Source organism: Simochromis diagramma, unplaced genomic scaffold, assembly GCF_900408965.1.
Source record: "Simochromis diagramma unplaced genomic scaffold, fSimDia1.1 OVJJ01000344.1, whole genome shotgun sequence".
NCBI lineage: Eukaryota > Metazoa > Chordata > Actinopteri > Cichliformes > Cichlidae > Simochromis > Simochromis diagramma.
Genome location: NW_024387375.1, coordinates 8,454,844 through 8,480,845, shown reverse-complemented (window position 1 = coordinate 8,480,845; position 26,002 = coordinate 8,454,844). Strand labels below are relative to the sequence as shown.

The window sequence follows — 26,002 nt, the reverse complement described above, 5'->3', positions numbered from 1 at the left end:
CAGACAGACAATCTTTTTTTTTCTTTTTTCTTTTGTAAATGGTACATGTAAACGTCAAATCTGTTTTTCATTTCAGCTTCACACATGCAGAAATCAAGACAACTGACCAAAGAAGTCTGTGTCCAGGTCCTTGCCACGAGCGTTGGTCAAGCCCTGGGTAGATTTGCACTGCTTCTCAACAGCCTGTTCTCGTCCGTCAGGGTTTACAGAAGGAACAATGAATATGCGAGTCTCGTTGATCAGCTGGAGAAGGATAAGGAACAATTACAGTCATATATTCACAGGTACTAAATGTTCATTGAGAAATAAATCAAGCTTTGGCTCCCTTAAAGCCAAAACGAGCTGATAAAAATGCTGTTGTTATAATCATAAAGAGGTCTTAAGGCACACCTTGGTGATGGCTGGGTTTTTGCCATAGTTGATGCACAAGAAGGCAGCAAACTCCAGCAGCAGCTCTGTCCCCACTGGGGCATTACCATGGATCCCTGCTACAAACCGAATATTTGGCTTGGACGGTTCAGATTCTCCTGGTTTGTTAGAGATTTCCAAAGCCCATATGGTCCTATACTCCACACTCTGGCCCAGGCTGGACATAGAAAAGAAAAAAAAGAAACAATATAGGTCACTGCAGTAAAATAAAGACTGGTTCAAACTCACAGTTTAGGGGAAAATAAAATCTTCTTACCTGTGTAAATATGTAATGTGGGGAAAGTTAAGCGTGAGGCCTCTCAAGAAAGCCGACATCTCTTTGGAGGGTCGGTAGCGGAAGTTGCTCTCGGTGGCTGTGTTTTTCACCAACTCATCCAAACCCTGGCCTACAGAGAGCTCCTTGATTAAGCTCTGAAACTCCTTCTCAGATGGGTTTTGTGTGGGTCGGGGGCCACTGGAAGAATGACGGTTACCCTCTGACCGCACAGATGTCAGTCTGAAGTCCACCACCTCCACTCGATCCTTTGAGACTGTGGCGTAGATCGTCACAGGCTTATAACTAGACAACATAACAGAATAACAGAAATAAAGGTCGCAATAAGACAAAAACATACTGAAACTAGATTTCATGTGGCTACTATGTTTTCCTTCTGAATAAAGCTGTTACCCATGAGCAGAGGCAGTGATAGCGTAAGTCCCAGGGACCAGCAATCTCCAGTAATCTCCAGTCTGAGCTGTAGTAATCTTGTGGTTTATCTTCTCGACACTAATGGTGGCATTGGGAATTCTCCTACCATCCCACATATCTGAAACTGTGCCCTTCACCCCAGTGTGAACCTAAAGACGCAAATGCCCACAAAAACATGAGTGAATGCAAAACTACGCTGAAGGCTCAGGATAATGTTGAGATCTATGTTTACTACCTGGTGTATAAACTGAAGCAAGGATCGCCGGTTTTGATCCCAGTATTTTGGGAGGTCCTTGGCCAGAGGATATTTGACACAACTCAGCTCAATTGTCACCTCGAAACAGTTTGTGTTTATGTAGTTCCAGTCTTGCATGCCACCTGGAAAAAACATGCACTCCTTTTTAGAGTCATATCAAGAAACTGTGTGGGTAAATAATCTGACAATTTCATAATAGAACATAAAAAAATAATTTAAAAAAAGTTATTGTGAAAAATATAAAAATTAGGGAATTCTTTTCTACATTAAAAATATACAATTTACACATTGATAGAATAAAAATCACATTTTCTTTTATTCCAGTGAAGAGCCCAAAACCTACTTTAGAACTACAAGTCACCATAGTGCCTTTAGGCTGCACTGCGTTGTCTCAGGAACACTTTTTTCCCCTGCCTTCTTGCCAGAAAACATAGTTTAACTACTACTGATGCAGTGCCAACACTCTCTCATGCAAATAGCTGACCACTCGGTTACTAAAGACATACTGAGGGCAAAGTAGAAAACTATCCCTCAGGTCTTACCAACAAAAAACTGAAATCTCTGTAAAAACTGAAAGCTGAGTACCCCAGGCTAAGAAGGAGAAAGACCACCCAGCTTGGTATCAGCGCACATCTTAAGGGCGGCATACGTGACATTATAGCAGCAGAAGTGCACATAACATGGGGTATATCTGTGAAGGCATCATTAATGCCTTTCTTTCTTTCCTTTCTTTCTTTGCCAGGAAGAATTCAAGTAGATCTTAATTAAGGCTAACCTCTTATATAAAAGGGTTTTGTGAATTTTTAAAAACATGGAGTATGCCAAAATTAATGAAGGGTGTAAGCATACCAGGAACACTATACCACTGGGCACCATTGGTTATGCCATCCTTAAAATAGTCATTAGGGTACAGGTCCTCACAAGGGTGTCCTTGGTGCATCAGAGGATTTTCCTGCATACAAGTAAAACCAAACAATGATCACTGTTGTTGTCAAGTTTTCAAACAGTCATTCCACAGATTTCAATGAGCTTCCATTAGTACTAAAAGTTGAAACTATAAGCATCAGGCTCAAACAGCTCCCACAGCAACGGTGTCCAGTTACCTGTGAGTAGGCTCTAGAGACCTGCTGAAAGACCTCGTCATCAGGCGACTTGCTGTAGTAACTATTCCCATCTTTGTCATCATCAAAGGGGTAGTTGACAACCAAGGACCCTGAATTGCACAACAAAAATAATACAGCGTAAAACACACACATACACACAAATAATAATATCTGAATCTGTGGGTAGGAAAGAAAATTTAGTCTGTGAACATAAAATAATTTTTTGTTACTAAAAACACTAATTATCATAACCATAAAATATAGAAAATATTTACAAATTTTAACAACACTTAGCAGATCACCACATTCAAAAGCTGGCGACACTGAAACACCACTGTACAGTACGTGCCTCCGTGGAGGTTGGCTGACAGGACGAAAGGGATGCTCTTCAGCCATTTCATCGCAGCTTTAGTCTCTGGCTGTCTGGGTTCTGTGATGTTGGCGAACTGATCGGGAAAGTTGCGGTTCAGGTCAAAATTGTTGGTGTTGTTACGCCCTTTGTAGCCCTTTGTATCACCTGTCAGGAAACAAACACCGGTGAGCAGCCATCTACATGCATCATAACCACAGCATATGCACATCCTCGGCTCCTCCTCCACAACACTCCCTTACATAGGCAAACAACAGTAGCTGTTAGCAAACACAGGATATGCCCTGTAAAACTTTCCCTTAAGTCAGACACTTATGTATGACTTCATACACTTCCTTTTGTGGACACTTACGTGCTCACAAAGGGAAATGAAAGCTATTTTAACACAGACGGCATAGCATGGAAGGAGATAATATAATTCTGCCGAGAAGAACAGCTACTCCTCATATGTCTCTCTCCAGGGTCAATTGCTTCTTTCTTTGTGACCACTGAAGATATCAAGTATACACCAATGTGGTGTGGTCAGTTTGTAATGCAGTTTCATTAGCAAAGGCAGTAATTTAATAATTGCCACAGACTCAAGGAACGCTTAGTCAAATTACTGTTTAAGGCCTGTAAGGTTACACCTTACGTATCCAAAAGCCATAAGTAAAGCCTGTAAAGAGCTCTACAGAATATGCACATGACCCTTTTACTTACCTTCCTCAGCTACCTCGTAGCCATCGGGATTCATCGAAGGCATGATGTGAATGCGGGTGTTGTTGACCAACTCGGTGACCTCTGGGTCAGTACCATAGTTACGACACAGGTACTCTATGAGGTTGAGCATTAACTCGCGACCCACCACTTCATTGCCGTGCATGTTGGCCACATATTTAAATTCTGGCTCACCTGGGAGAGTGTAACAGACAGAATGATGCTCTCTGGTTTGCATTTGATGTTTTTCAAGATTTACTGGTATAAAAAAATAAAACATTAAATCAAATATCATCACATACCATGCTCATGAGTGACAGGGTTGTCTGAGATGACCATCACATACAGCTCACGCTTTTCTACAGACTGTCCAATAGAGTAAAGATGGGTAATAGAAGGAAACTCGCTGCTGTACTTCCGTAGAAACAGCTCCATGTCTGCATAGTTGTGATGACGGAATTCCTGTGGCTGGTTGGCCAGTTGGTGTGAAGTTGGAGAAACAGAAGTAACCACCGGAGTCTGGGTGGAGCCAGAAGAGCTGGTAGTGGAACTGTCTGGATGGCTGATGGACTGCACTGAGGTTGTAGCCACAGTGGTGCTGCTACCTGCTGCCTCACCGACCACAGGTGTCAAGGTAAAGTTAAGCTCTTTTGCCTTGCCCTCAGAGACCTCGACACTGCTGACTGTCACTGATATGTACCTGTACAGTGAAAGAAGCACATGTTGAAGAGATTTAATCTGTTATACAACACAACTTTTCACTGAGTGTACCATAAGAAAACCATTTCTTTTAACCAAGTTTCGATCCAATTATGTACGTCAGGTATGTTTTTTAGGAGTCATGTAGCTTGCTATGCAGGCAACGTGTGTAAACATAGATTACATTTAGTATTTGTAGTATTTGTTCTTGTATTAAAGACAATCACAGGAAAATATTAGAGACAGTAAAATGTTATGTTTAAGAATGTTTAAGATACACACTATCGGGACAAAAGTTCTGGCCCGCCTACATGTTACACCTACACGGCCTCCTTGGCAATAGAAACGCATGCAAGTTCCTGGCACACAGTTTTGTGCTGATGTTAATGACGCAGGAAGTTAACAGAAGGTTGGAGACTTAATTTTACGATTCAGTCACTCAGTGACCCTATTCTGTAACTTTTTATCCCTAAAGTCTTGTAATAATACCACTTTAATTATTCAAGAGGCTATAAATTTCACTAACTGGTTTGTTGCAACAGTTGTATCCAATTGTGGCTGGCTTAGAAGCTGTTTTTTAGAACGTACAACATAACCTGTGTAAGTGACCAAAACCACTACCAGCATTCATACTTTTGCGTGATGTTTTACATGTTATCCTGTAGTCACGTCTGGGCTTTTATATGCGGTACCAGATTGTTTTTGCCTCATATGAGCCCTTATATTGAGGATATGATTAACTTTCCTTATATTGAAGTGATGTAATTCTCTCAAAAAACTGCAGCAAAATAGCAGCTAGAAATGCATAAGACTATTCATGAGCAATAAGCCAATCACAATAGCTGTGAGCTTCATCGACAAGAGGTGTAGTTACATTTCCAGGCAGGTACACTAAAGGCGTAGGGGTAGGGTTTCAGTGGGGTTTGCAGCTACCAGCATCATATATACAGGGTGGATTTAAAACAGAAGAACAAATTCTGTCTATATAGCACACTATCATTCAGTCAACTCCTTAGACTAACTCATTAAAAAAAGCTGAATTCAAAAATACTTTTGTCCATATAGGGTATGGTCGGTAGATGCCTCTGTTTTAGTGAATAAAAGTTGACCTGAGGCAACAAAAAAAAGACACACGTAACTTACTACACAATACTGGGTGTTAGTTAGCCCGAGATTAAGAAATCGTTTTGTTTTGCGGGGTTTTAACTTCACATTAGTCTAACTTGCATTACTCTTATATATACACCGTATTTTTCGGCCCATACGGTGCACTATTGATAAACGGGTCTGTTTTCATTCATAAGGCGCACCAGATTGTAAGGCGCATTAAGCGAAACAAGCAACAGCATTCGGCCTCCAGCTTCACTGGTTATTTTATGCTAACATAGCTTTGCTAGCGATCACGTAGCACATCATGATATATCAGCTAACCCAACTTCAGTAACCCTACAAATGTCACTGCTGTTTAGTTTTCTGTCTTCATTTATGTTGGAAGTGATAGCAGGGCTGTACGTTTTACTTTTTTCAGAAATCTTTCAGTCAGAACATGCTATATCATGTGTAGGTGGAAACTAGCGAGCTAACTTGCTGCTAACTTCCAACTCTGTTAAATTTTATAAATTCTGTTTTCATGGATGCCTGGATGTTAAACTTAATCGTTACACCTGGTAAAGCCGCAACACTGATCATTTTATTGCAGATGAATGAATTTGGACAGTTTTTAGCTCTCAGTGATGCCGCAGTGTTCGTTTGACTTTGGGACCTGAAGCGGACGAAGTTATTACTCCGCGAGGCTCCTGACTATGGCAGCCGTAATGCTCAGACAATCCATCAAACAGTGCGGCTTCGTAGCTTACCAAAGTCGCAGTAAAACATTTTTTGACAGATTTTTGAGCGCCTTGTAAAATTTAAAATCAGTTCGAGGTCAGTAGGCACAACCAGAATTCATATATAAGGCACACCGGCTTATAAGGCACACTGTCGATTTTTAAGAAAACTAAAGGATTTTAAGTGCGCCTTATAGTGCGGAAAAATACAGTAAGCAAAATCAAGGTTGGTCTAACCCAGACCTTCCCAAAGTGTGGGGGGCGCGGTATGAAAAGGGGGAGAAAACCCCCCCCCAAAAAACCGCTTGGACACTGCTAGCAGGGGGCGCCCACACAAGCGCAAAGCAGGAGATGAAGCATAGCTGAATATGTTTCCAAACCAATTTCATTCTAAGCCAAAGACTAGAAAATATGGTGAAGCATATCTTCCCTTTGGTTTCGCCTGCACAAGTGCCAAAGTAGGTCTCCCCTGCAGAATTGCTTTTCCCTGCGTCGGGAGCAGCGCTGGGCTCTTCAAATCACGGACAAACAGTATCCCACGTTCTTGATTTTTAGTTCACAAACACTTCTCATAATCATTAACTACTCCTGTCATTTTGGAGATGTTAGCTCTTTATACAGTAAAGTTACAGTGGGATACAAATAATATCAGGCTCATCCTGCCACGATTTGTTTCCCCTGTCTAAATCACGGACAAACAGTATCCCACAGTTGTTTATGTTTTTGAACCCATTTTGCACAGAGAGGCATTTTTTGAAAAATGTATTGATAGCAATGTTGAATATTATTACAAAGGAAAAAAACAACTACACGTAAAATAATCACACCGTGACGCCTCTGCCTTTCTAAATGGAGGGACAGTAACTGTGTATGTATATTTAAGCGTTTAAAAACTGAAGATAGAGACAAAATATTGTTACTGTTAATCTGACTATCTGCCATTCTGCAATTCATCTCATGTAAACAATAACTTGGCGCACAGCGTGACGTGGAAAAAGGCACATACCTTTGACGTTGCGTGACGAACTCTGTATTCCTCGTCCACACATTAACGCAAAAAAGGAGTTTTAAAAAAGATCTCCATTTTCAGTGATTCGAAATGCCGTTTACATGTGGACGAAAGCTCCAAACGCATAGAAACAGCTGCGTTTTCAAAAATACCCATGTAGGTGTGGACGTAGCGTAACAGAGTTAGTAGTTTATTTTATTACTACCTGTAATTTATTGCAGTTTACTTGTATTTGCTTAATTGTTTACTAAATGTTTGAGGTGTGAAATAGACTGCAATGGAGCAAAATATGGGTGTGTATGGTTGGAGGATCTGTTTGTGCGCGTGCGTGCGCGCGGGGGGGACATTTTTCTTGTAAAACAAAGGCGGCCCTAGCAAAAAAAGTTTGGGAACCACTGGTCTAACCCAACAAACGAGTCTAAACTCTATCAAAAAAAAAAAAAAAAAACCCTTGGTAGCAATCAGCAGGGAGCAATCTGCAACCTCTGGGCCGTCACTGGTCACTGAACTGAAACTAGAGATCTGGCCCAGCATTAAGTGTTTCCACTAATGAATAACCTCTGTTTGTAAAAAACCTGTTATGTGCACTCACCCTGGAGCCACAGCTGTTATGTTGTATGTTCCTGGTAACAGAAGGCGGTAGTAGTCCCCATATTCCCCCGTCGTCAGGTTGTGGCGAACGCCTGCTACCACAATGCTGACATTGCTAGGGACAGCACCACTAACTGCATCTTTCACATAGCCACGAACACCGATGTGCACCTGGAAGACAGCAGTAATATGAGTGCAAAGAAACCCTCAGTGGTTATAAAATCACTGGTTTGACTACAGTTGGTATTAATCTATAAAACACTTGTAATAACGTGATTTTTTTAAATTCGCTGAAAATACCATCTTTGTGGCTTTAGGCTAATTTTTTTCCACATTTTTTTTTTTTATTGTATGCATTTTCTTAAATGACCATTATGATTTTCAACAAAAGTTAAAGAACCTTACACTTGGCTTAAGTGGAGAAACTACATGACAGAAATGTTGATTGTGCTATTATTCTTTTATATAAACAAACAAAAGACACATCTTATGGACAATTTATTTCTTATGTACCTGTTCTATGTAGGCTAGCAGGGATTCCTTGTTTAGATCCCATTCCCTTTGGAGCTCAGAAGCAAAAGGGTATTTGCAACAGCTCAGCTCCATGGTGATTTCCAGACAGTTTCCATGAATGTAGTTGTAGTCCTGCATCCCTCCTGGATAAAAGAAAAAGAACATAAAAAACATGTACATAAAAGCACAAGTTAGAAACAGCTAAATCGATATTAAAGTCACATTTAAAAAGATGCATGCAAATGATGCAAAAATTACATATTCTACATACTATGCTGCCCTGAACGGTAATCCAGCAGTGCCAGAACTGTTTATTATACGAGAGGATCTGTCTGTAAAAGTTCAAGTCTGTCTTTGTCCCCCTCAGTGCCAAAGTTTACAGAGGGAGTTAGTGTGGCAACAAACCCCGACATCTGGGGTTTGCAAGGCACCTTGCAGTCCAGTAATGCAAACAGAAACGCACACAGAAGGGCAGGCTGTTCATCCCTGTGGAACATGAGCAGGCAGTCAGATGCTTCCTGGCTGCAAGGTTTCCATGACTCCTGGCTTGGTGGCCCCGGGAACCAAATGCAACAGACACTTCTGCCCCCAATCCTGTATGCCAATGATGTGCGGCTGCTTGCCCTACCAAGTGCCCAGAGTTGTTGGTTTGTTGTTACACATTTCATTGTTTCTATATGGGCTTCGTTTCTCTTTTTCCCCCCTCTGCCCTCATCCTACACAGTTGAGCCAGGGGGTCTGTCAAAATTTCTATAAACCAGCTTACACCAGCCTCAGTGAGGAAGATGCAAACCACAAGACAACAGAAAATGCTGGCACACAAAATTTGTGATGCACAACAAAGCCACATGCAAGTAAATCTGAGGAGGAAAACGTACAAAAAAAAAAAAAAAAAAAAAAAAAAAAAAAAGCGTATGGAAAGCCCCTACCTTGTCACAATACTCACCACCACTTTAGTCTACACTACTTGCAATCATTTTCTTAAAAATACTAATAGAACTACTATTATTTGTGCAATTTTATGATTGCTTGTATAACCCACTGAGTATCTTCCAAATAGCCATACTGCTGACCATTTTATAAACCTGGTCTGCTTGTCTGTTGTATTATTGGCTTTACTATGTTACAAAAAAACGCAGTAATGAAAATCTCAATGAATCTCTTCCACCCTAAGGACAGATGGTGATATGGTACACTCAACTCAGAGAGCAACCTCGGAAAAATACAAGTTATTCTGAGTCATCCCTCGTGAAGCGACAGCTGTTTGGCTGCCCGAAACTCAGAGTGTCTGCCAGTTCACTCAATGGAAGCTGAAAAGGGACATTACAAGCAAAGTGATGAACTCTTCCTATACCAACACAAATGCATTTTTACGGCTCTATAACCTTATGTTCATACCAACCACTGAAAGATTCCCTTTCTAATACACAGTCATTGCATAAGATGAGGGTCAAAATATAGTCATCATTTGTGTGTCTACTTGGTATAAACACCAAAGTTTATTTTGTAAAGGGGGTTCAACAGTCTAAATAAAGAATTCCAAAGACTCCAAAGCTAGCCTTTAATACAAAGCTTCCTTCTTGCTGCAGCTAAACAAGTAAACTATCTGAAACTGTGACTTTTAAAGCTACCAGCCAGATTTGACTTTTTAATAGGAAGCATGGCCTCTGGGCTTATTTGGAATATGGGTGGTGTATTTAGACGTGTCAGGGTAACGCTTTAATCACTGTGTTCACAACAGAGAGAGTAGGGGCATTGTCAACCCAGCAGCAAACAGGTCTTAAAATATCTTACCTGTTAAAGTAGAATAATTGCAGTAAGTGGCATTCCCCTGTTTCAACTATGTCTAAATCCAACTGCCTACAACAACATGACAAAAATAAGAAGCTTGTCTTTGGTCATAAGATGTTAGCCAAGTCTCGCTGTCTTTCAGGCAAATCACTTAAAGCAAACATCCTGCATATGCAGGAGTTGGATAAACACACAAAAAGGCCTAGAGCAGCCCCAACCTTACATGTCCTGTCTGTACCGGATCCAGTGACACACCCTGAACTCAGAGTGATGATTTAAGAAGCTGAGTCAAACATTTAAGATAGCAACCCAGGGCATAGAGTATAAATGTCAGGTGACTGGTTTTTTAAAAGTGTGGTTATCAGAGGCGTGAGTGAACTTAGACACTGGCAGAGCAGTCAGATAATCGTGGCTGTGGAGCGGTATTTTCATGCAGTAAAATTAGATTCAGGACCTTGTTCTCTTGTAAGTGTCTATGCAGCGACGCGTTTCTTTCAGCACAGACAGCAACTAAATGAGCCAAAAATATTTCAAACAGATAAGACCCTGGAGACAGCAACGCACATCATCAATAACACCAGATCTGGTTACATGAACAAAACACAGTTCAAAAGTAAGAGCACGCGAACAATAGACTGTGTCAAAAGATTATAGGTCATGATTACATGTTATGCACAATTATTATTTCAAGCTCTGACTCCCAAACAACAAATCCCTTGTTCCTGGTTCCTGGAGTTTTGCCTGAATGACTAATTACGTCACACAATGGCCTGACCGCTTCCATCATCTGCCGTTAGTCCGGTTTTAGTCGTGACATTTCATCCACTGTGGCATGGCAGACAGATGAACCCATTGTCAATTCAAAGGTTGTTCTTGGCACCACCTTCATCAGTGAGATATGAATATTATCGCTGCTAAGAGGTTCAATAAGTGTCTCATACTAACAATGTGAACCTCCACAGAGTAAATAGTGCATGTTTCAGTCAAGGATCCATAATATTTAACCTGAACATTAATTTTTCTTTCACTGTGTTTCTGATAAGTACGAGGATATATTGCCTGCTATTTAAGCCTTTAAGGCGATGATTTAGTGTTTCCTTTTCTCTAAGTGGTAAACAAATATTGTTCCATTTAATGACAAACTGAAACAAGAACAAATAGTGCTTACTTTTAAGCCATCTTTATATTCAGAGTTTCACTGCATAGACTATAAAATCAGCTGGGAAGATACAGGTGCATTCAGTCAGATGACACTTAAGTATTTTTGCTCAAATAGCTGGCTGACAGACACTTTTATAAACATAAAACCTTTATCATACATACTCCTACTCAGAGTTACCTTCATACTATATTCATAAAAAAGCTCAGACTTTGAAAGTGTCTGCAGACTTGCATATAGAGAAGACAGGTCCATTAATAAAACTAGGAGGTTTCATATAAGAAACTTGAAGAACATGTGCTTATATATAGCGCTTCTTTACTTGAATCCTTTATTCAAAAACATCCCTCACACCATTTTACACACCAAAGTTCGTTCTTCACACACATTCATACTCAACTTTGAGCAAGTTGGGGTTCAGTATCTTGCCCAAGGATACTTAGATTTGCAGACTAGGGACTGGAGCAGCCAGGGACTGAACCACCAACCTTCTGATTAGTAGATGACCTGCTCTACCTACAGCCACCCAAGTAAAAAGAGTAAAAGACACGCTAGTTACACAAAGCTTGAGTTTAATCAAAGCAGTTAATCTGGTTGAGGCAAATCCACCGCTAACCTGACATCTACCACAGCGCAATACAGAGGAAGAGCGGTTTGGTAACCCGACGCTCCAGACACATCACCAACTCCCAACCCCTCAGACAAGCCAACAAAACAAAGGTGGAGCGGAGCATGCTGACTGAGTTTCTGGCCCTCAGGTTCAGAGAAGAGCTTGTTTTCAGCCTAAATTACACTGAAGTCAAGGAAACAAAACAAACTGCTTTTAGTTTAGTTCATGTAAGAAACTGATACATGCAGTGTATTGACAACTGAAAAGAGTCAGCCCACAGAGCCATAAAAGGCCTCCAGCTCTAAAATGTTGCATAATTACAGGCTTTGGCAGACGCAAACGCGATGAGCAGTGCACTTCTGGTTTTGGAGTAGGGTCAAAATCCCGAAGCACTGTAAGCACATAAGCTCTTTGTGTTTCAAAGCACTAAGCATAAGACCTCTATTCTGTTATATGTACATGTATTAAAGAGGCTGTGAACTGGCTATCATGTGTTAAACAAGACAGCGAAATAAATGAACCGTAGATGAACACTGCGTTATAATGTGTTTTACAAAGAAGTCTTGCTACTAGAAATCTATCAGGAAACAACTGTGGGAACTTTTGGAGGCAGTTATTGTGAAGTTTTATCTAAATTAATCTTAAACTCAATGATCACTGGGACAAAAAAAAGGAAGAGGAACAAAGTAAAAAAAAAAAAAAAAAAAAAAAAAAAAAAAGCTTACCCCCCACTGAAAATTATTTTTCAACCGCCATCTTTGCATGAATTGTTGCATGGATTTTGGAATGCCATGTCCCGCTATTATAACGGCTCTGTTTTAACCAAGCTTATATTTAATGAAGAAATAAAGAGCCTTAAAGAAGGTTTACTACGTGCCATTTCTGGAATGTGGCATAATGTTTTCTCTGATGCAAATGCAGATATTTTGCATGCAATCTATCATGGAAGAATCTTTAAAAAAAATCTTTAAACTTCACAACATAAATAGTTTGTTTATCTGTTTTAAGTGATGGTGCTGCCTGGATACTCTATATCTGCACTATCCTTCACATCTCTAGAAGATTGCTTGCCTGCAGTGCATGTGTGAAGAAAACTGAAATAATCTCCAAGCCAGACCCTTCAAACAGCTTGCAGCCTACATACAATGCAAACAATGCAGCTGTAACAGAAAACATTCAGCTTGCAACCACACTCACCTGCTTGGCAAAGTAGACTTTCCAGAACAATGACTAAATAACCATCTTACACAACAATCAGCTTTCATTCAAAGAAACAACACACCGGTTCCACTGATCTCCATGCCTTCACTTACACAAAGTGTCTCAGTTTGGACTGTTATTTCCTTGCCCAAAAACAAACAAGGACATCATACGTTTAGTTCTAGCGGAAACAAACATTATATGATTAACGAAGCTCAGTTTATTCAGCTGAATCCAGTGAGATAACCTCATTTACCCTGATAGATTATTGAGGGCGTTCTGCCCCACACAGATCAATAAGAGCAAAGAAACTTGGCTGTCTTACCTGGCACGTCGTACCACGCCGCTCCATTAGTAATGCCATCTTTAAATGTTTCTTCTGGCGTATCAGGACACTGAGGCTTACCGGTCTTCATTACAGGGTGGTTCTGGGAATATACCAGGGCCAGGTGGCGAAACAGACCATCGTCCGCCGACGTGCTGTAGTGACCTTCTTGCTCGTGGGAGGCTGAGTCATCAAAAGGGTAACTGGCAACCACAGTGCCACCATGCAGGTTCCCTGACAGCACAAATCTAAGGAGATAAAGACAGATTTATATCACTAGCTTTAAAGCATAAAATTCACAGTGCTCCAAACTCTTTGTTACCATAACATTCATGTCTATACTTGCCATGAAGTAAAGAAAGAATCTAACACTAAAAAGACTGCCAGCCTGAGTTATGAACAATTGACTTGATTATGTTTGACTGCTGACATACAAATTATTCTTGGCTGAATATCATGAACAACTATAAAGAATAAGGACTTTAACGCTAGAAAGGCTCAACATATGGACATGTACATTAAATTAGGATGAAACTGTGAACCTTTTTGTATAAAAGTGATGATGAAAGAGAAATGCCTATAATGTAGGATGATCTGAGGTGCATCCCCCCTTTGCAAAGAGCTGTGAAGCTAGTGTGACAACTTTTTCTCTGTGAACCTTGCACTTCCCTTCCTTGTGAATGATGGAGTTGTTCTTTGATCTCCACAACTAGCTAGAGAATAACTGGAAACAGATTAACTAAAGTATCAAAGCCACACGAGTCAAAACCTCAAATAGCTGGACAAAAACATCTGGTATCTGCGTGTTTAAAACAAATAACGCCAAAAATACTGACTTTTTCTCCTGGATCCATCTCATCACTGCCATCACCTCGGGGATATTAGCTGGATCCACGGTGGTTTTGTCGAACTGGTCAGGAAAGCTTCTGTTTAGGTCCTTATTGTTGGCGTTATTTCGACCGCCGTGATCACCACTGCATTCCCCCTCTGTGGACTTCTCAAAGCCGTCGGGATTCATGCTGGGCATGATGTAAATATCCGTGCTGTTCACCAGTTCAGCGATGCGCTCTTCCTCCCCGTATTTGGTTAGCAGGTACTCCACTAGGTAAACCAGCACCTGTCTGGACACGGTTTCGTCGCCGTGCATGTTCCCAACGTATTTAAATTTAGGTTTCCCCAGTGACTTCCTGTCGGGGTCCCTGGTGATCCGCATCACCCACAGCTGCCTGCCCTCCACGGACTGCCCTACAGTCGACAGGCTAGCTATGTGAGGGTATTTCTGGGCTAACGACTGTAAACGTTTTGTTAGTTCATTATAATTGTAGTATATGTCGTAAGTTTCTACCGCTTCCTCCGTAGAGGCTCGGGCGCTTCGTGTGCCGAGCAGTCTGTCGTCGCCAAGAGAGACGACAAAAAGGAAAAGAAAGGCGAAAAGTGACACCCGTAGTTTCAGCGTCATCGAGACATGTTCCCAGTTAGCCACCATGTTGACCTGTCTTCTACTTCTACACCATCCGGAACTGGTAACTGAACAACAAACACTACACTCAGATATTTTGGTATTTGGCTCCGCACGGACGGACGTCTTTCCGCTGCCACAGTTGTTGTTCTGGCCTGCCTGTTTCCATCTACTTCCGTTCACCTCACAGGGTCGGAGCTTCGTGGTGACGTCAGATTTTAAGGTGGGCCGGAGTAGTTCCGCCTTTGACCCTTTAAAGCCCGAAATAATTGCCAGAAAAATCTATTTGTTGAAAACGGTGTTTATTGAACCTGGCCATTAAAAAAAAATATTGAATAACAATTTATATAGATTAGCTTTAATTTGTATCGTACTTGGTACATCCGTCTTTTTTGGTCATTTGTTAAAATAAAAATGCTAAAAATGTAGAAGAAAAATTCTGTATAAGTCCCAAAAGCACTCAACAACTCATCAAATATACTACATTTGGCTTTAAAAGGGTTAATTTTACTGGAATGGGGGACTGATATAAAACAGAATACCGTCTATTTTGTACAGTTTTAAAGCATTTTAAATTCATATGGTATTTTGATCTCTTAAGTATATTATTTCATACATTGCATTGTCTTTTTATTTTTATATTATTACATATGGTTTTTAATTTATTATGTGGCCATTATGGGCCTCGACTAGACAAGAAGGAACTGCCAAAAGAAAGGGAGGTCTGTTGTCCATATGAACACTTTATCTGCAATCTCTTCACAAAACCAATGTTTAGAGCATAGAAATCAACGCTTTAGTGTCTGGAGAACAAAATTATCCCAAATTGTCAGCTGTTAAGCATGGGGGGTAGGAATATCCTCCTGTGGGGTTGTATGACCACCACTATTGGGAAAGAATGGATGCTACCAATATTAGCAAATTCTGCAAAATTGCAATCCAAAGCATCTCTCAGAGCCTTCAGATTTCAAAAACACAAACTCTCCTCACATTTTCCAGGCTAGGATGTACATACAGCCTGGAAATCTTTCAATGCATGTATTTTTCACCTTTCAAAGGTTCTGAGGACACTTCAAAATGCTTTCAAAGTGCTTTGTTCTCCCTGAGCTGGTAGCAAGTTGTAGAAGTTTTTGAAACCCCCGAGGTGTTTAACTTCAGACAGCTCTGGCTAAACTATAACTGCAGGGGTTAAAGCTGCAGCAGCAAACTAAACTAGATCTAATAGGTTTAGCATAAGGGATCTAAGAATTTCATTGTGTGGTTTCCTTATCTGTGCTGTTGCTTCCTGCTGTTAGCCATTATAAGGAAGTCCCAATGCGTCCTGATTTTAAAAGCTGAATTTATTTTTCTAAGTAATTAGTCTCATTTCCACATTAAAAGATTCAAGAAGATGCTCGTGCTTTCCAATAATTAACCAGCTTTAGTACTGGCTAATGACACTCCTTAGGCAAAATACTAAACCTTGAGTTGCCCCTGATCCGAGTGTGAGTGCATGTGATTGGGTGACTTGTACTAGAAAGCACTTGTGAGTGCTCAAATGGAGTAGAAAGGTGTTATGTAAGTATAAGTCAATTTTGCTTCTGTTAAGGCGTAAAACAAAACATGACTACCAATATACCTACTATCCCTTATGTGCTCCCAGCGTCTTTTCACTGCAAATAGTCACAGTTAAACAGAGAAGCCTAAAGCAAAGCTCGCTGTTTTAAAATAAATCACAACTGAGCACACCAGAGGTTAGCAGCAGACTCTTTATTTAAGTTGCCTTCTTCTTTCTTTATTGAACACTGGCAGCACCACAGTTACCCACAAATATGAGGAGCAATGACTCTGAGTGACATCACCACCCTGCTGCTGCCTTGAGGCCTGTTTTTAGCGTCCTCCTTTTCTTTCCTCAGTGGGGCATCAGTCAGGAGCTTCTCTACAGTGGCCTGTTTTTAACTTTCTTTTATTCTTCTCATGTTTTCTCTTTATTTTCATTTGGCAACAGACAAGAAAAGTGTCGTAAACATCTCGATGATAAAGCACCAGAAGGTGCTGGAATGATTGGGTTAAGGGTGGAAGAGGAGGAGCAGGAGGGAAGATCTGGAGGAGGTAAAGAGCGAGAGGCTGGGAGAGGAGGCCGCGGGGTCTCATTGCTGGATTCGACGCAGCGACTGCACCTGGAAGGACTGAGCGTGGGAGCCCCACTCTCTGTAATGTTTGTACTCGCCACCGTGATGGTCACACTCCATGATGTACTGGTAACCACGGTAACCTGGAAACTGGTAGCACACCCAGCTGGTGGAGGAGGAGGAGGAGAGGGGAATTTGTGGTTTAGACAGCAAGTGAAATGAAATGCATTTAGAAAAATATACGTGAAGCTACAGGAGGAAAAGACAACAGTTAGATGCCAGTGGATAAGCCTGGAAGCCACTATCAGCTACAGTTTTCTTCACTTGTTCCAATTTTAACATGTGTGAAGCCTGTAAAGAGTAATACAAGTTCTGATGTCGAGACTTACGCGCCGCTCTGAACTTGCATAGATCCGATCTCGTTGTTGCCCCAGCCCATAGCCTGCAGGGAAGGATAGTCATCGTTTATCTCCCACTGGCGCCCCATGAAGTTCTCCTTCTCAAATAGCACCATCTTGGACTCCTTGTGATTCTGTGCGAGCATGAGTCAGCCAGAGAAAACAGACAAAAGAACACATGATGTTGGTGATAGGTGTAGTAATGAGGTAGCAACCTTCCAGGCATAAAAGAGTTGCATAATAATCATTAAAATTGTGTGAATTGGGCCCAAAATCTAATAATTTACAAGTTGCAAGTGCACTCCATTCTATTTTAGGCTGCACTCAGCGCCTTTATTAGTCACTCTATTGAGCTTTATACACACATGAGACCATTTCATGAGACAAATACATTTTTTTTTTACATTTTGTATAGATGGAGAAAAAGCAGAAGCTGCTGATTTAGGACAGAAACTCACAGCAGAGCAGATGGGGCGGAAAGACATCATCCTCTCAATGTGGTAGGCGTTGCTGCCGCTCCATGACTCCCAGTAAGGGTACTCTCCCCTCTCCAAAACAAACTGCTGGCCACAGAAGCTGGAGTGCTCATATCCTGCCCAGCTGCCACGAACAAACAGAGAGACACATGAATGCATCGCTGGATCACAGGAACACAGACCAATTAGAAGACATCAGGCAAATGTTTTGTATATTTAAAAAAAGCTTATAGTGAACTTTAAATAGTTATAAGTGAGGTCTATAAGTAATTTCAGATGTTATGTTTTGAGTTTAACTACTAACAGATCTTTCAGTATCTTTCTAATAAATGATAAATGTGTTTCAGGTCACACACTGGTTTCGAGATTTTCTTTTCTCTGTGGGTGACTTACGCGCCACACTCCACCTTCAAGGATCGAATGTTGTCAACGCCACACTCCATGATGTTCTGGCAGGCTGAGGTAAACTCCAGACGCTTCCCCTGGAAGTTCTCCTGGTCATAAACTGTGATCTGGAGCGGACACAAATGCATACATGTAGCATGCACATGTTGCACGCACACACTGATGTGTGCACAGATGCACACGTCACACATTTATCAGGCCAGGCTTGATATTTAAAAGCATTATCTGCTTTTGTTGTTGATCCATGACAAGGGCGTCAGACTCACCTTCCATGGTCCCAGTGGGTTAGGGTTGTTTAGAGCCATGCTACTTTGTGTTTCCGACTTGATATACCTTCAGAATGAAGAGCAGGGAGTGTTGCATTTATTAAACATACAGCTTATCATTCACACCACTTAAAACAATAACGAGCGTTTCTGCAGTTTTTATGCAAAATATAAGAGGATCTTACAGACTGTCATCATTTTATGTGTCATGTTGGTGTGTCTTTTTTTTAATTTGACAAAATTATATAACAAAATTTACAAAGTTCATTAATTAGAATGTTTTTGACATATATAACAATACTGCCTTTGTCATACATGTTTGGGCTTGAAACAGCTAACTATGGGAAATTCTCCACACTTGATGAAACCATGTTCAGATGTAGACACAGTGCATACGTGTCCTCCCTGTGTGTCGTCAGTACACCTTTGCATATGCATGTCTGCTCTCTGTCTTTACATTCATGTGACTCAGCGAAATCCACAAAGAGAAAAAAAAATGCAAAAATGTAAGTGACAATAGTCTGCACAAGGTTGTATAGGCTGAATGGACTGAGATAGAGGGCTTACCTGACCGGCCCCAAAGAATAGCTGTTCAGTGCTCACAGGGGGCTCCACAAAAACGATGTCCTGACCTCAGAGTAAACGGACCTATTTATACATGTTGGTGCTGAAAAGCAGCTGGGCCTGTGGGTCGGGGCAGGAGTCAGCACATTGCTGCTCCGCACATTGTTCGGCGCTGAGCTGCTGGGCTTTAGCTGCAGTAGGACTGGATGGAGGGCACGGTGCCCAGTGCAGATAAGCACAAGTTCCAAATGGTCCATGACCGGTGGGCCGGACCAAGTCCTGGCACGGCCTAGTCTGATAACAGATAACAGATGTTCACAGTCCTGGCAGAGACTGCCCTGCAAATAGGAAAAGCACCACAAGTAGAATTAAGTTAGAAAGCAAAAAAATTGAAAAAAGATAGGCAAGCTTAGACTTTTCATCATTAAAGGTTTTTCAAAATCTAAGGGGACATAAAAAATTGTCTAATACAAAAGATAACTTGTCTCTTGTTTACTCACAAGGGCTTTCCAGAATGCGGTGTGCTCTGTCTCAGATTTGTACATCATGTCCGCTTCTACTGACCCCACGTCTCCGATCCTTTCACCTCTCCCCTCTCAAATCAATGTGCACGCATGCTCAGTCATGCAGGCAGACTGTCATGGACAGAGACAGACATGCAATGGCTTCATTCATGCACTCACACACGCATGCAGAGCTTACGAAGGACACACAGAGAGAAAACCATTTACACGGGAACAACTGACCTTCCAGTGTACACTCATCTTCTCCCTGCATATTGCTATTACTACTGTTAATAATAATAATAATAATAATAATAATAATAATAATAATAATGAAAAGGAGCCAAAAATTGCTTTGCACTAAAAAGTCAAAGGCTGTCTGTGAATAGGTGGCATTTCACATGTTATTATTATGCACCCTAATATAATTTTGTCTTTAAGGCAGAAAAAATAAATAATAATTTCTGACTTAATTTCCTGCAAAGATATTCATACAGGCGGCATCAATTACACTCTTTTTGTGAAGATTAAAGCTTCACATTCTGCATATTGTGGGTCAGTGAGGAAAAACTAATGCTTTGAAGCAGAAAACCTGTTGGAGTTTTATCTAAGAAACTTTTGGTTTAGCATTTGAATAATTAACCACTTGATTAAACATGGACACTGTGAATTCTTTTTATTTTAAGTGAAGCTGTTGTGCTGATCTAACATTCAAGGCTGAAGAGCTAAACCATTGTGAAATTACTTTCTCAAATGTCAAAAAGATACAAGTACAGTGTTGAAATCAGTGTAACCCAAACTAAATGGAAAGAAATATGTCACCAATATAGAAAAGGCTTGGGATCATTGTCCTGTTGAATGACCAAGCTTCAGGGAAGTTTTATCTGTCTCACATTTGACTCTAGATCACTTTGATATACAGATGAGTTCATGGTTGACTCAGTGACTGCAAGATGCTCAGGTCCTGTGAGGGCAAAACAACCCCAAATCATCGCTCATCCACCACAGTGCTTGACAGTTGGTATGAAGTGTTTGTGCTGATAAGGTGTGGGGGATTGTCTCCAAACATGGTGCTGAGCATTACAGCCAAACTTTTTCATTTTGGTCTCTGTTGAAAGGAAATTGATCCAGAGGTTTTGTGGTTTGTTTTCTCCTGGTAGCCATACTGGTTCAGTCCTTTTCTGATAGTACTGTCATGAACTTTAACATTTAACATGCTAACTGAGGCCTTTAGTGTCTGAGATTTAACTCGTGGATTTTTCACAGTTACTCTGAGCATTGCACAGTCTAGTGCAAATTTGGCAGGACATCTATTTCTTGGGAGATTTGCAACAATCTTGAATGTTTTCTTCATTTGAGTCGTTTTTCTTTCCTTCTTTTTTTCCTTACTGCAGAATGACTCGTTTCTAATTCTTTGAAAATAGCCTTAATTTCACATTTATGGGCAGCAACAATTGCTTTAAGATCATTGTTGATGTATTGCCTACTTGGCATTGTGTTAGCACACACCTGAATACTACAGACCGGCAAACTGCTAAAAGTCCCACTTTTATAGAGTTGCTCACACTTGCTGTAGTTGTTCACTACAGCGAAATTGATTTGCAGTATGTCCATACAAACAAACAGACAACCAACACATCACATACACACACAAAAATAATATAATATAATATAAGCCTGAGAAAACAGCCAGTATCAGGTCTGAGTTTTGTCAGTGTATGTTTCCATGTTCCACTTTGAAGGTTCATGCCTGATGTCAGTGTATTCAGTTTTGCTTCCCCTGGCTCGTCTTGTCAATTACTCCCAGCTGTGTTCCCCACCTGTTTGTAATCTCCCTGTGTTCTTCTGCGTGTATTTAAGTTGTGTCTACTCGTGTACCAGTTGCTGGTCTGTCTGTGTATCCACCGTGTGTTCACCCTGCTGTCCACCTTGATATGCCTCTGCTCACCCTTTGTCATGTTTGTGTTCATGTTTGATACTTTAGTTTCTTACACTTTAGGTTATCTTTAGTTCCGTTCCGCCATTTTTCACCTTGTGTTTTATTTTTACAATAAACCTCCTTCGCACCTCCACAAGTGCCTGTGCTTGGATCCTCCTTTATTTTCTCCACACGGCTCATCCCATTCGCCGTGACACTGCTAAGGACTAGATTATGTTTTCATTGTGTCCAGATACATAAAACCTTAAAATTTAAAGAGAGAGTGCACTTGCTTTTACCATGATTGTAAAAGAAAATGACACCGTGTTTTTATTTTAATATAGCAAACAAAAATACATTTAATGTTTCTGGTCTTTTGGTCATTTCACAAGTCATGTCAAGAAGCTGCCGCTCTGCAAGTCTGCTGCTGTGCATGTAGAAAATAATGCGTCTGTATGATACAATCATGGATGCATGTCTATCTGCATGACTATAGCCTGTCAACCACCCAAATGTTCCACAGAGTGTCCGTTAGCCTGCCTATACAAAAGCTACTGCAGTCAGCATATTAGAGACGTGGGGCTCAAAAGCTTAGACTGCATGCACGAAGCATCAAAAAAAAGAGAAAAAATGGAAGTGAAAGCCAAAAAATATATATCACAGAGCAAGAAGTGAAAATGAAATGAAAGACAGAAAAGAAAAAACATGAAGAAAAGAAAAAGCTTTTTAAAAGAAAGTCATGAAGAGAAGTGACAGCGTCACACACACAGGACAAACACCTAAATGTGTGTGTGTGTGTGTGTGTGTGTGTGTGTGTGTGTGTGTGTGTGTGTGTGTGTGTGTGTGTGCGTGCGTGCGTGCGTGCGTGCGTGCGTGTGTGTGTGTGTGTGCAGACTTTCTGCTGATGGCAGTGACTGTCCCTGGTCCCCCACAATGGTCCAGGACAACAAAAGGAGCAGCTGAGTCATCATGACTTGTCCACGGATTAGCAGCGTGCCCTTTGACCCCACATTGTGAGCCAGCTCACAGCCAATGAGAAGTCAGAATCCTGCCTCTGTAGACTTGGTTTGGATGTGAATGTATATATATATCCCCTCTCATAAGGTCGGCGTCCATCACTTTCTCTAAAGGTCGGCCATTCCTTCAATTGTAACTGTAAGTTTTCCTCTTTCTAACTTTTAAAGAACTGCTAGACTCATTATTTGGAAATGTTGTGTTTATTTTCCTGTCTACTGACACCTTGGACTCAAAGAACCAACTAGGGACTGCCTCTTCTCTTAAACCTTAACTCTGGCCTGAACAGGAGGAATATTGACACAGAATGCAGTTTACGTGTTCATTTGTCATCCTGAAGTTAACATGAATGAGAAAGATAAGAGACTGCGCCCAGTGCTTTTGTCCTTAAAAAGCCGCTCAGGCCACTATTGACAGATTTATGGATGATCATTGAATGTTCTTGCAGTCCTGGAATATTTACACAGTAAATACAACTTTAAGGTCAAAATCTGATAAAGTGAGTTATTATAACTAAGTTAAGCATTAAAAACTGATCAGCCTTAGATTTATGTTCACATAATAACAATGTGTCCAAAATGCTTGAATATAAAGACACCCATAATTTATTTTTTTATTTTATAATGAGCTCAATCATTTTCAGAACGGATTTTTTTTTTTATCCTTAATGAGCAGCTTGACTCTACTTAAACCCTGTTTTTGTTGAACTGGTGTGGCTGAAGTTCTCACCTTGACCCCAACTGTGATGTCACTGCTGGATGTGCCAGAAGAAAAACTGACTTCAAATTATGTGTTTCAGTTTGCTTTGTGTTGACTCGTTTTATAGACTGCAAAAGTAAAACAAACTATATCTGAAAACAGCCATTGGATAACTCTGAGAAAAACCTACTTTTAAATGAATAAGCATCAAGAATCTATCCAGCGAATCTTTAGAAAAAGAAAAGAATAGTAATCTTTGATTTTAAATGACCACTATTTTAATTTAATTGCTGTGCTGGAGTTTATGCCATGTTCCAGCAGTCGAGTGGAAGTAATTATCCTCTTCAGGATCTCTAAAAACAGCTGACTGACTTCATGCTTCTTCCCTCTAGAGCTGATCATGTCTCACTCAGGTGCTCAAGGCAGCATAGGCAGCCACTCTGCCATTGGGCTGCGCAATCACAAGGTACTGCTACGGTTTTCTTTTTAACATGAAGAGCCCTAAAAAAAACATGAAAACAAGTAATTATGTATCTAAAGTACTGTACTTGAGAAACTAATGCTTTCAGTGTGTTTTTGCTTTCCAGATATACCTCTATGAATACGAGAACTTCCAGGGACGTAGAATGGACCTGTTTGGAGAGTCCCGTAACCTGTGCGAGAAGGGCATGGAGAGAATCGGCTCCATCCGGGTAGAGATCGGACCGTAAGTCACTGACCCCGTGTTAGACACAGTGTGAGTGACAGCACACTTTAGGTTGCCCCTTTTCCTTATCTGTTTGTCCGCCTCTCCAGCTGGGTCGGGTATGAGCAGCAGAACATGACCGGTGAGATGTTCATACTGGAGAAAGGAGAGTACCCCCGCTGGGACACCTGGTCCAACAGCTACAGGTGCGACCGCATCATGTCAATCAGACCTCTCCGGATGGTAAGTTGTGGTGGACATTTTTCAGCCTGTCAATTTTTGGTTTAGTTTCTGGTGTCCGCCTCACGTTGCAGCTTGTGTCCATCTATTCTTTCTTTTGTCTTTTGCTGGCTCAAAGGAAAATTTTTTTTGGTGTGAGGGGAGGGGTTCACAGTTATACGTGTATTTATAGTCTTCTTCCATTTTTGGATGAAAGGATTCATTAGATGTCTTTTTTTGCAGCTGTTTCAATTTCAACTATAAAAAACCCCCCAAACAACAAAAAGTATTCACTGTTGTTTTTCAAGGATTTGATTTTATCTTCTAAAACATTTATATTACACAACCATTGTGTATTTATGCATACATCATTTATCCTCAGTAATCATAATAATGCTTTGGTTATGTTTTTTTTTTGTTTGTGTTTGTTTAGTTTAGTTTTGTTTGTTAATCTAGAATAGAAATATGAACATTTACACAATCTGCGACAAACAATGTATTTCTCCAACAGGACCCGCAGGACCACAAGATCTGCCTGTATGAATGTGCAAATTTTGAGGGTCGTAAGATGGAAGTGTGCGACGAGGATATTCCAAGTTTGTGGTCTTACGGCTTCCAGGATCGTGTTGCCAGCATTCAGGTCACCGGTGGAACGTAAGCCATTTCTAGTTATCTTTTTTGGCTAATTCGACTCAGGCTCAGTGGCAACTCCCCACTTGGTTTGAGCTCTCTGTTTAGGGCGTGTTTTTTGGGGTGATCGAAGGGTACTGTTCACCCTGACTGGAGGGGGATTGGGCCATAACTGGTAGACTTGATGACCTCACTGAAGGCCATGAAAACAGATGTAAAATACGAAGCACTGGGAGGTGTTGTCTTATACAGAAAATACCTTTGTCATTTGTATAGCAACGTAGCTGAAAACTGAAAGCTAAAGCATTGTAGTTAACCTGTTTCTGTCTTCTTCACATAGCTGGGTGGGTTACCAGTACCCTGGCTACCGTGGCTACCAATATATGCTTGAAATGGGTCCTTTCAAGCACTGGAATGAGTGGGGAGCCCACCACCCCCAGATCCAGTCCATCCGCCGCGTAAGAGACATGCAGACGCACCGCAGGGGCTGCTTCGAAATGATCGCATAGAGGAGTCCAGTTGACTAAAAAGGAGGGAATAGCAAGGGTGAAGTCGTGCTGCTAAAAACATCCCCTGGAGATCCTTCAGCAGCCACATGGCCACACCAGCTAACAGCGTTTTAATATTGTTTCCTGGTAGGATTTGGAAGTATGTGGCGGGGTGAACGATTCTGAATGGGATGAAAATTTCTTATTGTCACAGGTTTAAAAAAAAACAGTAGCAAAGCTCTCTGTCTACAGACCTCATGGAAAGATTATATGATTTATCTGAACGGGGGATTAAAGGGGATTAGTGGATTTAATGGTTTGTGTTTATTAGTTTGTTTCAATGCTATTTTTCCAATCATACCTGCAACTCTTTGATTTTATTTTTATTTACTCGATGATGTATTTCAAGCTGAAATGATGTCACTAAGCCTGTTCATCACGGAGCTCTCCTTCTCCTGGGATCCATAGTCTAGTCTAGAATAAAGGTACACATATCATATCTGCTTACAAAGTACTACCATGGACAGCTCTCAACCCAACACATGGCCTGCAGTTATTTCTCCAGGCAGAGGGAGGCACCATATCCTCATCGCAAAGCAACAGCCTCAGAGACTGGACGGCAATGCTGGTTAATCATTAAAATAGACTTAAAAGGAAGAAGAAGAAAAAAGAGCAGTGCAGAGCTGTGGGTTTGCTGATGTGAATATCTTTTGGCTGGCCTGTTTCACCTCACTGATGGGGCTGTCCAGAAGGTTTGCATTTTAAATGTTCTCAGGGATGCTGGCATCTGGAAAGCAACTTTCCAATAGAAAAAATAAAAGAACTGTACCTGAAAACAAGTCTCACTGGGCCTACTTTCTTTTCCCTCTTGTTGTTTTTTTCTTTTCTTCAGATGTTGCTGA

At 40.9% G+C, this 26,002-nt stretch overlaps 3 protein-coding genes across 4 annotated transcripts in view; 1 reads left to right on the top strand and 2 right to left on the bottom strand.

The window, feature by feature from the left end:
* Positions 1-18,293, bottom strand: part of cpda (carboxypeptidase D, a) — a 24,143-nt gene extending 5,850 nt beyond the window's left edge. The window contains exons 1-15 of one of the 2 annotated variants that reach the window (XM_040009650.1): positions 18,287-18,293; positions 14,102-14,505; positions 13,266-13,513; positions 8,181-8,323; positions 7,669-7,838; positions 3,845-4,242; positions 3,546-3,737; positions 2,826-2,993; positions 2,477-2,586; positions 2,223-2,325; positions 1,353-1,495; positions 1,097-1,266; positions 686-988; positions 391-586; positions 108-243 (exon numbers count right to left, since the gene is read on the bottom strand). In XM_040009650.1, coding sequence (XP_039865584.1) covers positions 108-243; positions 391-586; positions 686-988; positions 1,097-1,266; positions 1,353-1,495; positions 2,223-2,325; positions 2,477-2,586; positions 2,826-2,993; positions 3,546-3,737; positions 3,845-4,242; positions 7,669-7,838; positions 8,181-8,323; positions 13,266-13,513; positions 14,102-14,478 — 2,857 coding nt within the window. In that variant the 5' untranslated portion in view covers positions 14,479-14,505; positions 18,287-18,293. Of the gene's footprint in view, positions 1-107; positions 244-390; positions 587-685; positions 989-1,096; positions 1,267-1,352; positions 1,496-2,222; positions 2,326-2,476; positions 2,587-2,825; positions 2,994-3,545; positions 3,738-3,844; positions 4,243-7,668; positions 7,839-8,180; positions 8,324-13,265; positions 13,514-14,101; positions 14,914-18,286 lie in introns of those variants that run through there. The other variant, XM_040009649.1, reaches the window with a different exon arrangement.
* Positions 16,502-19,634, bottom strand: cryba1a (crystallin, beta A1a). Its single transcript, XM_040009656.1, has 7 exons — positions 19,445-19,634; positions 18,948-19,282; positions 18,381-18,447; positions 18,103-18,221; positions 17,692-17,833; positions 17,225-17,367; positions 16,502-17,001 (listed from the first exon to the last, which is right to left on the bottom strand). The coding sequence occupies exons 3-7, from the start codon at positions 18,417-18,419 to the stop codon at positions 16,854-16,856; spliced, it is 591 nt and encodes a 196-aa protein (XP_039865590.1). The 5' UTR covers positions 18,420-18,447; positions 18,948-19,282; positions 19,445-19,634; the 3' UTR covers positions 16,502-16,853.
* On the top strand, positions 18,059-26,002 carry crybb1l3 (crystallin, beta B1, like 3). Its single transcript, XM_040009652.1, has 7 exons — positions 18,059-18,171; positions 22,259-22,520; positions 23,471-23,544; positions 23,666-23,784; positions 23,874-24,006; positions 24,494-24,636; positions 24,953-26,002. Exons 3-7 carry the CDS (start codon positions 23,479-23,481, stop codon positions 25,119-25,121), a joined length of 630 nt encoding a protein of 209 aa, XP_039865586.1. The 5' UTR covers positions 18,059-18,171; positions 22,259-22,520; positions 23,471-23,478; the 3' UTR covers positions 25,122-26,002.

What these genes read in the sequence shown, in the direction of transcription:
- cryba1a (XM_040009656.1), bottom strand. Translation starts at nt 18,419, where the DNA reads ATGGCTCTAAACAACCCTAACCCACTGGGACCATGGAAG. An exon ending in TTGAAGGTGGAGTGTGGCGC is followed by an intron (nt 17,834 to 18,102) that starts GTAAGTCACCCA and finishes TGTTCGTGGCAG; the next exon opens with CTGGGCAGGATATGAGCACT. An exon ending in ATGCAAGTTCAGAGCGGCGC is followed by an intron (nt 17,002 to 17,224) that starts GTAAGTCTCGAC and finishes CTCCTCCACCAG; the next exon opens with CTGGGTGTGCTACCAGTTTC.
- crybb1l3 (XM_040009652.1), top strand. Translation starts at nt 23,479, where the DNA reads ATGTCTCACTCAGGTGCTCAAGGCAGCATAGGCAGCCACTCTGCCATT. An exon ending in TTGGGCTGCGCAATCACAAG is followed by an intron (nt 23,545 to 23,665) that starts GTACTGCTACGG and finishes TTTGCTTTCCAG; the next exon opens with ATATACCTCTATGAATACGA. An exon ending in ATCCGGGTAGAGATCGGACC is followed by an intron (nt 23,785 to 23,873) that starts GTAAGTCACTGA and finishes CCGCCTCTCCAG; the next exon opens with CTGGGTCGGGTATGAGCAGC.